Here is an 11292-nt window from a genome sequence, read left to right on the forward strand (position 1 = left end):
GTAGGCGGTTTCGAACACAGCCGTAGTTTCACTGCTTTAAACTGCAGTTTGTGAACCTGCAGATCTGCTGTTTGGGATCTTTGGGATTTGTCCTGCTGATGAGCCAGCTTCAGCTGTCGGACAGACGGCCTCACATCTGACTCTAGAACACTTTGGTGTCCAGAGGAGTTCATGGTGGACTCAGTGACTGCGAGGTGCCCAGGTGCTGTGGCTGCAGAACCAGCCCAGATCATCAGCCCTCCACCACCGTGCTTGACAGCTGGTGTGAGGTGTTTGTGCTGACATGCTGCGTTTGGTTTCCTCCAAACGTGCTGCTGTGCATTATGAGCAAACATCTCCACTTTGGTCTGCTCTGTCCAAAGGACATTGTTCCAGAAGTCTTGTGGTTTGTTCAGATGCAGCTTTGCAAACCTAAGCTGTGCTGCCATGTTCTTTTTAGAGAGAAGAGGCTTTCTCCTGCAGCCCTTCCACACAAGCCATACCTGTTCAGTCTGTTTCTAACTGTGCTGTCATGACCTTTAACCTTTAACATGCTAACTGAGGCCTGCAGAGTCTGAGATGTAGCTCTTGGGTTTCTGACCTTGGGGTGACCTTTAACCTTTAACATGCTAACTGAGGCCTGCAGAGTCTGAGATGTAGCTCTTGGGTTTCTGACCTTGGGGTGACCTTTAACCTTTAACATGCTAACTGAGGCCTGCAGAGTCTGAGATGTAGCTCTTGGGTTTCTGACCTGGGGGTGACCTTTAACCTTTAACATTTTTTTAGGGAATAAAAAGATCAAATGATGTAAAGCAAAGTAAGAGACGAGTGTAACAAATAAGTCCATAAAATATATTCCATTTTACATCACAAAATAATGAAATAAAACTGAAAGATGAGTGACAAAGTAAATAATTATCAACATGAAGAACGAATAAGAAGCAGAACATTTTTATTTCTTTTACATTCTCACAATTCTTATTGAGAGAATTTTTCAGCAATTTATTTATTGTCTGTATTAAGGCGAGACACGGCAGGCAAAATTAATGCCGTTTTCTCAAAATCAGTTTTTTGTATTTTTCCAGTATCAATATCTCAGCCTATGGAGCACCTACTAACACCAAACTTTCAAGTTATACACTTAGCAGTATTCTGAAGAAATTTACTGAAGGATTTGTTGATAAATCATTCCTGGCCTGATTTATGTGACTTTTTTAAAAAAAAATATAGCGAAAATTGATGGTTTTTAGTCTAAGGGCAGTATATTTTGATTTCCTAGGAAATGAAAGCAGATATCCTGAAATCCCTCTGTAATTTTCTTTTCATTTTGTGTGTAAACAAAATAAAAAAAGAATTTTGCACTTGGCTTTATCATATGTTCAGATCTAGCTTCCGGAAATATCTGCAAATGTGCGCATATTTAATGAGATAATGCCTCATTTGCATAATTAAACATACAAATTTCTAAAACTTGTAATACATTTTTTTTTCATACTTGTATAAGTAATCAACTGAAGAAGTTTCATGGTGATATCTATTATTTTAAAATATTACCCTATTCACCTGTAGTGTCTCGCCTTAATTCCAGCTGACGGCAGCTTCGGTGCTCCGTACCTGGGATGACAGCGATATGTCAGACAGACTCGTCATGCAGCTCTTATGAAACAGCAGATGTAGGTGAGACCGATCTGGGCTGCCTGTGTGTCTGAGTGTCAGATTAGGACGGTGTGTGTGTTTGTTTCTCACCTCGCTGTCAGAAAGTGCCGCTTCAGCAGCCTCCATCTTTATCTCTGGGTCACCATCCAGATCCCCATTATTACCCCAACACAGAGGTGGGTGGAGCAGCCAACAATTCTACTCAAGTAAAAGTACTGTTACTTCAGAATAATATGACTCGAGTAAAAGTAAAAAGTATTCATCCAAATAATTACTTGAGTAAGAGTAAAAAAGTGCTCGGTGAATAAACTACTTAGTAACTGTTGAGTAACGTCTGATTTATTTGTTAACACAAGCATTCAATCAGACAGACAAAAATACTAAATAATCATCTTTAGGCAAATTAGAGTTCATCCAATTGATAAAATAAATTAAAATTAATTAATTAATTACAAAATAGCTTAAATTAAAATAATCCAGGTAAATTCAAGAACTTAAATAAAAAATAAAAGAGACTTAGGAAATGTTTAAAACATATGTAACCCATATGTAACCTAAAAAACAAACATTCACCTATCCATGGGGGGAAAACGAGTTTAGGAAACTTAGCGCTACATGTTTCCTCAAGTTAGATGCTGAGTTTCTGCTGAAATGTGCGTTTGTTTTGGTTGCCACAGAAGACACATAATGTAGCTGCTGTTTCTCACTCTTTGTAAGGTAAACATGCTTTCAGTATGAGGCCTCGTCTGCGTCTTCATTTCCCACCGTTGGTTCTGACATTTTTCATCTGTTTCTTTCTTTGTTTGCTCCGACTGCTAATGCTAAAGCTAACCCGTCCCGCCGCTGAGATCGAGTATGGTCACGTGACCAGACTGCACGGCTGCGTCTGATTGGTGGAACACAGTCAGGTGGTAGAGCCTTTGGCGGAAGTCTCTCTCTCTGTCAGAATGAAACATTAAAATGAGGCGGACGCGGGGGGATAAAAATAATGAGGCGTAGAATACCAAAGAGGTAAGAAGAAAAGTAACCAGCTCATTGTAGCCTAATGTAGCGGAGTAAGAGGACAGTTTCTGCTGCACACATCTACTCAAGTAAAAGTAAAAAGTATAGAGATTTAAAACTACTCCTAGAAGTATAATGTTTTCAAAAACTACTCAAGTAAATGTAACTCATTACTACCCACCTCTGTCCAATGTTAAAAAGTAAAAAACATTTTAAATCAGTCTGAAACTAATAAAACTCCTAAAATAAACAGTTATGTAAATGACTTTATAAATAGCACAAATGTTCCTATATTTGGTTTCCTGAGCAGGAAACGGCTTTTTAAACCGGTTCCGTATGAATTGGCTTTGTTTGGATAATGATTATACAATCATTATCTAGTGAATCGGGTTGAATTGGAGTGGATCTTTGAGATAACATTTGTTGGAATTTTGATTTAAGGTTAAGGTTAAATTAAGGTTATTGATTCTAAAAATTATCAAAATGCAAATTAAGATCTGTTTCTTTTTCCTTCTTTGACAATTTGTCTGCTCGTTTGAAAGGAAAAACTGGAAAATAAAACAAAAAAACACAAACGTGATCAAATTAAATGAAAATATATAGAAATAAAATTGTTAAATAAGCAGCAAATATGAATCTACAAACAGCTGAAATGTTAAAAAACAGCTTAAATGAAGCTGTCAAACCTCTGATCACCAGCTCAGCCTCTCAATGGAAACTTCTTTTTATGTTTGATTTAGCTGTGAAAATAAATTCCACATATGTGGAATGATCAGGTATTCATCAAGCAGAACAAGAAACTAACAGAGGGAACAATTCAAAAAGGCAAAAAACCCAAAGAAAAGCACAATAATAACAGAACAAACTATAGAGTGACTGATGGGAAGGACCCCAAACCGGGTAATTAGTGGTGATGGATGTGACGGGAGTCAATTCAATTCAATTCAATTCAATTCAATTCAATTCAATTCAATTCATTTTTATTTATATAGCGCCAAATACAACAAATGTCATCTCAAGGCACTTAGATAGTAAGTCCAATTCAAGCCAATTGGAATTCAATTAATTAATAATAATCATAATTCATAAAATAATCCGAAAATAGTCAGAACAATAAAATATAAAAATATATTAAAAATAAACAAAAATATAAAAATTTAAACAAATAATAACAAATAATTTAACAAACAATAAAAAAAATAAATAAACAATAAAAATATAGATTATATATAGATAATATAAATTTAAAGTACAACTAAACACAACAATGAAAATATAGTAACTTCACCGGCTAAAAACAATGTCCCAACTAAACTAAGCTAGTTTATCAGCTTTGAGAATATATCTCAGATACATATTCACTATATTCACTTCACTCTGTAACTTTAAACTAACTTCGTAGGAAACTTCAGATAAATATATATAACAGCAGATATCTGGGATCAAAGGTTTTCAGCATCTGAATAAAGCTTTTCCACCGTATGAACTGGCATCAAATCTTTAGCTATATGCTACGCGTTTTTCCATTTTCCATATTTTTTCTGTTTCTGTGGGATGCAGATGGGCTGATCTCAACTACGGAAGCCCAAAGAGGGCATAAACGGCAAATTTATCAATCAAATCGATTTATCGTCCTGCCCTAAAATGGCTAAAAACAAAGCTAAAGCTACAATAACTGGACTCAAAAACACCAAAAAGACAAAAAGACAAAAGACGACCACAAAAAGACACAAAGGGACAATAAACAAACTCAGAAAGAGACGAAAAACAACCTGTCGACTGCTTGGTTATATTATCTGTTCATCTTACTAAACTATTACTAAACTTAAACACAACAAAGTTTCTCCTGTAAAAGACGAATTTGATCTCAGTCACACATTCAGGGTCGAATAATTCCACCAAATGTTTGTTTGGATGAAAAAAAAATCACATATTTAATATGATAATCTCCCATTTTAACATCATATTATCATCATATAAATAAGTTTTATTTTGTGAATGCATCATCCTTCCATCTGATTTCACATTTAATTATTTTTCTGATGCGTTCCGACCTGGTTTGGCTCCGTTTAAACTCACTTTTTTATCCCTCACACCTAAAATCGATCGTGTCTTTTTATTACGGAGCTCTTTTATCGTCTTTGTTTTACATTTAATGAATCATTTTGTGCCTTTTTTAAAAAATAAATAAATAATCGACTTGTTTGTTATTATTTTGTGCGACAGACATAACAACAAGTTTTAGTTTGGCATCAGCAGGACGGCCGTGGCCTACATCTGTCACTGTCCAAATCAATAGAGATGATCGGAGAAGAAGAAGAAGAAGAAGTCAATCCCCTTGTGATACTCTGTGCTGATTGGCTGAGCCAGCTGGCCACGCCCCCTTCTGTCTCTCCTGTGGGATGACAGGATGAACGGATAAATAACCCTGCAGACTCCTCAGAGCCTCACATGTGTTCACCTCCTCGTTTCTGCCGCACCTGAAGAATCTGAAGCAGGTTGTTTTATTTCCTGTTTTTGTTGGATTTGCACAGATCAGGATGGAGCTGAAGGACTTCTGTCTGACAGCCGACTATCCCTTCCTCAGCCCTCACCGGTGAGTCTAAGAACCATTTACTTTTTTAGTTCCCACAATCCTCGGCTGCATTTTAGGGAAGTTATGAAAGCCTCAGAGAGAAAACATTTTATGATTAAAAAACACTGAAAAGTTGTGACACATAACAGGACACGAGGAGACGAACACTAAAGTAAATGTGCAGATTTAACTCTGTTCAGGCGTAAATAACAGAAAATAAAACTATAAGCAGATAACAGATAAATAAATATGTATAAACAGAAGCCCTGTAATCACTGTGAGAGAAAAACATGAGCAGCAATAAGCAAATAAAAGTGCAATAAATGGTTTATATTACAGGGTATGGAACGATCGTAGTGCCACAATAATAATAAATCTGTAAAATCATGAGAAAATAATAGATCAGAGAATATAAATGAAAGAATAAACTTGTTATTCAAAAATGTGTAAAAATAAAGAGAATTTAAAACTGAACTATCTATCTATCTATCTATCTATCTATCTATCTATCTATCTATTTGTCTACTTTAAACTGTATAAATTATACAGATGAAAGGGAAAAAATATGCTAAATAAACACAAATTTACAAAAAATATGGATTTACAGACATAAATACACATTTTTTTCTTTAATTTATTCCTATTTTTCTTTCTGTGTTTTTTTTCCATTCGTGGCACTCTCGTCACTCTGTACCCTGTAATACTGTGACAGACGTTCTTATTTTATATTTATTAACCCGTTAAATCCTGTTGAAAGACTGTTTAAACAGATAATCGGTCGTAATGCAGTAAAATTGTGATTTATTCTGTAAAATTTTGAGGGAAAACAGCCGTTAAAAATACAAATAAACAATAGAAGAAGAACAATATCTGTCTGAAATATGATATTGTTACCATATTTGTATAAAAAGATTTAATTGATTGATTAAGACAAAAATGTGTAAAAATAAAGAGAATTTAAAACTGAATTATCTATCTATCTATCTATCTATCTATCTATCTATCTATCTATCTATCTATCTATCTATCTATCTATCTATCTATCTATCTATCTATCAGCCTTAAACTGTATAAATTATACAGATGAAAGGTAAAAAATATGCAAAGTAAACACAAATTTACAAAAAAATATGGATTTACAAAAATGAATACACTTTTTTACATCAGTTTTTTCTTTAATTTATTCCCATTTTTCTTTCTGTGTATTTTTCTATTAGTGGCACTCTCGTCACTCCATACACTGTAATACTGTGCCATATTTTCTTATTTTATATTTATTATATATATTATTATAGGATTTATTAAATCCTGTTGAAAGACAACATAATGCAGTAAAATTGTGTTTTATTGTGTAAAACTTTGTGATGTCACCATATTTGTATAAACAGATTGAATTGATTAATTAAGACTTTTTATTCATTGTGTTTTTGTTTTATTAAAAGTTCTTCTTCCTCCTCAGCCTCCTGGACTCCTCCCCCTCCTCCTCCTCCTCCTCTCCCACTGATGAAGCTCAGTCTCCGGCCTCCTTCCTCCACTCCTCCCCCCTCAGCCCTTCCTTCCCCCTGGACACCACACCTGTTCTCAGCCCCTCACACCCGGCCTTCCTCCTCCCCAGCCCGGCCGCCTCCTCCTCCTCCTCCTCCTCCTCCTCCTACAGTCTCCTCTGCGGGGGTCCGGAGCCCGACTCCCCGGCAGGATGTAGTTCCAGCGGCGGAAGCATCGGAGGCAGCGCTGCGGCGTCAGACAACTCGGTTTGTTTTTCGGTGTCGCAGACGGACTCGTTTTCAGCCAAGGTGAAAAACTTTTAATTAGTTTCCATAGGTTCAAAACCGCATACTACATACTACATAATACATACTACATAATACATACTGCATACTGCATACTACATAATACATAATACATACTACATACTACATACTACATAATACATACTACATACTACATAATACATAATACATACTACATACTGCATACTGCATACTGCATGCTACATGCTACATGCTACATACTGCATACTGCATACTGCATGCTGCATACTACATACTGCATACTGCATACTACATACTGCATACTGCATACTACATACTACATAGTGCATACTACATACTGCATGCTACATGCTACATACTGCATACTACATACTGCATACTGCATACTACATACTACATACTGCATACTGCATACTGCATACTACATACTACATAGTGCATACTACATACTGCATGCTACATGCTACATACTGCATACTACATACTGCATACTGCATACTACATACTACATAATACATACTACATAATACATACTGCATACTGCATACTACATACTACATAGTGCATACTACATACTGCATGCTACATGCTACATGCTACATGCTATATGCTACATACTGCATACTACATACTGCATGCTACATGCTACATACTGCATGCTACATACTACATACTGCATACTACATGCTACATGCTACATGCTATATACTGCATACTACATACTGCATGCTACATGCTACATACTGCATACTGCATACTACATACTGCATGCTACATGCTACATGCTGCATGCTACATACCACTACTTTGTAGGAAAATTTTCGGTAAAACTTAGGAACTGGGCTACTTTTTATCAGTAACTTTAGAAAGATTAACTGTACGGGGCCTTTTGTTGAAGAAGCTAATGTAGCAGTTAGTGAGCTGATGCTAACATGCTAACCTAGCAAGGACACACTAGCTGTAACTAGTTTTATTCAGCTGTTGACAGAGCAGGGATTTAGAAACTACTGAAAGGGCAGAACAAGCTCTTAATTTTCTTTAATTTAGTAGGTAAAAGTTACGCTCTCAGGTGATATTTCTCGTGGATTATTCCCATTGTTAGAAGATATGTATGTTTAGTTGAGAGGTGATTCTCTGTGATTATCTTACTCTGACTACACAGAACTCTCTTCACTATCAGAGTATTTTTCAGATAATTCTTAGTGTCCAATAGGAGACAGGAACTGCTCATATGGAATTTGGTCATTCAAGAAAATGCTAAAGTTGAAGACTTTGCAAGAAAAAAATAAACTAACCTTTGGAACCGGGCAGCTTTTTGTCAGTAAATTTAGAAAGACTGGGCTGCACAGTGCCTTTTGTTGAAGAGGCTAATGTAGCAGTTAGCTAGCCATAACATGCTAATCTAGCAGGAACATGCTAGCAGTAACTAGTGAGCATATTTCTGGTTTTTTCACAGTGCAGAACCGTACATATCTGGTTAATTTGATCTAATGAAGAGTTACTGAGGAGAAATAGTCACCATATTGTGCGTTAAGTGAGCTATAAATCGGACATTATGCAAAACCGTACTGCCTGAACTTTGTTAGCATGCTGACTCAGTTTGAAACCTGTTTGACAATGATTATTAATCTGCTTATTTTTTTACATTGTGAATAAATGCAGGTTTCAGGCGGTCGTTTCTGCTCTGTCTGATGATGATGTTTACTGTTTGTAGGTGGACTCCATCCTCAGGGGCGACTACCTGACATCTATTGGTGCTGTTGGGCCCAAGAGGCTGTGTCTAGTATGCGGAGACTTCGCCTCCGGTTATCATTACGGCGTGGCGTCCTGTGAGGCCTGCAAGGCTTTCTTCAAAAGAACCATACAAGGTGAGAAAAGCAATGTCCAGCCCACATTTATTGTCACTACTGCAAAGTTCTGAATGTGGACTAAAACTTTTACACATCTTCTTTTATGGAACAATGCGAGTGCCAAAACAAAGTGGAAACATACACATAAATTGAATGAACTGAGGTAGCAAGACACAAAATATAATACTGGTGAATATTTTATTTGCTTTTGCTTTGTTTTAAGAAAATTTAATTAATTCATGGAGGTAGAAAGCAGATCACTCTTTATAAATGGCACAAAAAACACCGGGAGATGGGCAAAGTAATAGCAGACATAAGTAAAAACAAATAAAAAAAACTCCAAAAAACAATCCAATGGGTCATTTGTTCATACAGGTAATTTAGAGTTGAGAGGCCTAAAAATAACGACCATTCTGTTAATGGTGAAGTAGTACAAAGAATGCATTTCTGTCCCAAACGTGATGTTGTTAACTTCAACCCAACCAAATATATTTAATTTCTAACCCCCTGCCAGTGACGTTATCACCCAAACACAATCAAGAAGTGACCCATCATAAGTTGTTGTGTTGAAATATGAGGCAACCAGCAAAATGGCTTCCATTAAAGAGATGATGGCCTCGTAATAAGAATGTATTTAGCTCTAAATATGATGTAATGTTTAAAAACAAAAACAACCAGAAAGCAACAAAACTATTTCTGTAAAGTGTTACTAACCAAGATGTAAAACAACAGTCATATCATTGTGAACTAATAGGTAATAATTTCGATTGGGTGACCTGTTAAAGTAAAAGTTACACATGTAAAATACTCTTATTAAAAATATACATTTTTAAGGAAATTAAGGAAAATGTTTAATATGTTGTCATAGTATTTCCACATTCATTTATAACATTTATCCAACATTTTGGTCTTATTTTACAGATTTATCATCTTGTTTTGGCCCTATTGTCATTCCTTAGTTGCGGTTTAGTTGGGGACATGAAGTATAGGATCCAATAATAATAATATCTTATATTCTTATATAAATTTATTTTTGTTTAAAAATAAATTTATGAAAATATTCTAAACTTTGTTTTTAATAATTTTCATCACAATTTTAAACAAATTTACATCAGAAAAACTCATTTAAAGCCTTTGGACCACCTTTAAATGTCATGTAAAATGTATTGCATGACTTAAAATTAGAGTTGAAAACAGCTCATTTGTGGTGGAAATGTAAAATTTAGTTTTTGTTGCTATATCAAGCAGTTTTTCTGTAATCCTCTGAAAACTAACGTCCGCCTCTGCTCTGATTCAAAGGAAACAAAAGGGGAAATAAATGTGTCATTCTCTGATATTCAAAGGTCTTTAATCAATCAAACAACCCTGAAAAAGTAAGTTAATAAGCCGAGCTGATCAATACCGCCGCGCTCAGCGCATTGATTAGTGTGTGAAGCCATCAGCTCACACCATCAGCTGCTTTTCTTTCACTTAAGCTGGATTCAGATCAGCTCGCAGCCTCCCAGGATTCAGATGACTGGGCGATTGATTGGTCCTCTGCACTTATTGATCCGTGGAGGCAAAGAGAGGTCAGACTGAGCAGAAGTTCACATGCCGTCGAAGATGTTAGAAACCTGCAAACCGGCTTCTGGTTTTGTTCTGCACGCAGCAGAAGAATCTGAAACTTTGGGCGTTTCGATGATTTATTGCTTGAAGTTTGAAGGTTGCGGATGTTTTTCGGTCTGAAACACCATCAGCCTGAGAGGCGGCTTCCAGTCCGCCACAGCTCGTCAGTACAGCCCTGTAGTTTAACCCCTCAACGCCTGAATTTATATAGCTGTATATAAAAAAATGTTTTGTGTGTGTTTTAGCCTTAAGTAGATGGTAAATAATGCTGAGATTATTAATTTCACTTTTACACAAAAAATAAATAGAAATTTTGGTATGTTGCAAATTTGCTACACCAGGCATAATGGTCAATAATAAGATAACAACAACACAGTAATATAACAGTGAAAAAACAATGTTTTTTATTCAGCCTTTTTTTTTTTTAAACATATTTATTTACATAAAGGTTCCTAGGTCCGTAGTGAATATGGACTAACCGGCATTGGGGGAATAAAGATGCTATCTCAGCTGGTTGATTGAGTCAAACGGTTTGTAGCATATATGCGACAATAGGCGTTAAGGGGTTAAGTTCCATTAAACATTAAAGGGGTCGGGGGTGAAAGAGTCAAAACTCTATAGATTTCTGTGTGAAAAGACTGGAGGAGAACGGATAAAGAATGACTGTATCATTGAAGTTCGATGACCATATTTTATACTTTTTAGACACAATCTGCTGTTTGGATGCTATGAAGGCTATTTTCTGAAGGAAAAAAACACAAACAGATGAGGTTTTATGAATATTAGAACAACACAAAGTGAACTCACAACAATGCGTTTCCTGTTTTGTGGTCACGAAGGCAACATCGAGTAT

General features: G+C 35.9%; 1 protein-coding gene across 1 annotated transcript in view; it reads left to right on the forward strand.

Annotated features, from left to right (window-relative positions):
• Positions 1-5176: 5176 nt before the first annotated feature.
• The window catches only part of LOC142388735 (estrogen-related receptor gamma-like), a 10163-nt gene continuing 4047 nt past the window's right edge, over positions 5177-11292 (forward strand). Inside the window, exons 1-4 of the mRNA XM_075474285.1 lie at positions 5177-5233; positions 6672-7005; positions 8699-8852; positions 11279-11292. The exon at positions 11279-11292 is cut by the window's right edge and continues 103 nt beyond it. Coding sequence (XP_075330400.1) covers positions 5178-5233; positions 6672-7005; positions 8699-8852; positions 11279-11292 — 558 coding nt within the window. The 5' untranslated portion in view covers position 5177. The remainder of the gene's footprint in view (positions 5234-6671; positions 7006-8698; positions 8853-11278) is intronic.

The sequence above is a fragment of the Odontesthes bonariensis genome, chromosome 9, assembly GCF_027942865.1.
Source record: "Odontesthes bonariensis isolate fOdoBon6 chromosome 9, fOdoBon6.hap1, whole genome shotgun sequence".
NCBI classification, from domain to species: domain Eukaryota; kingdom Metazoa; phylum Chordata; class Actinopteri; order Atheriniformes; family Atherinopsidae; genus Odontesthes; species Odontesthes bonariensis.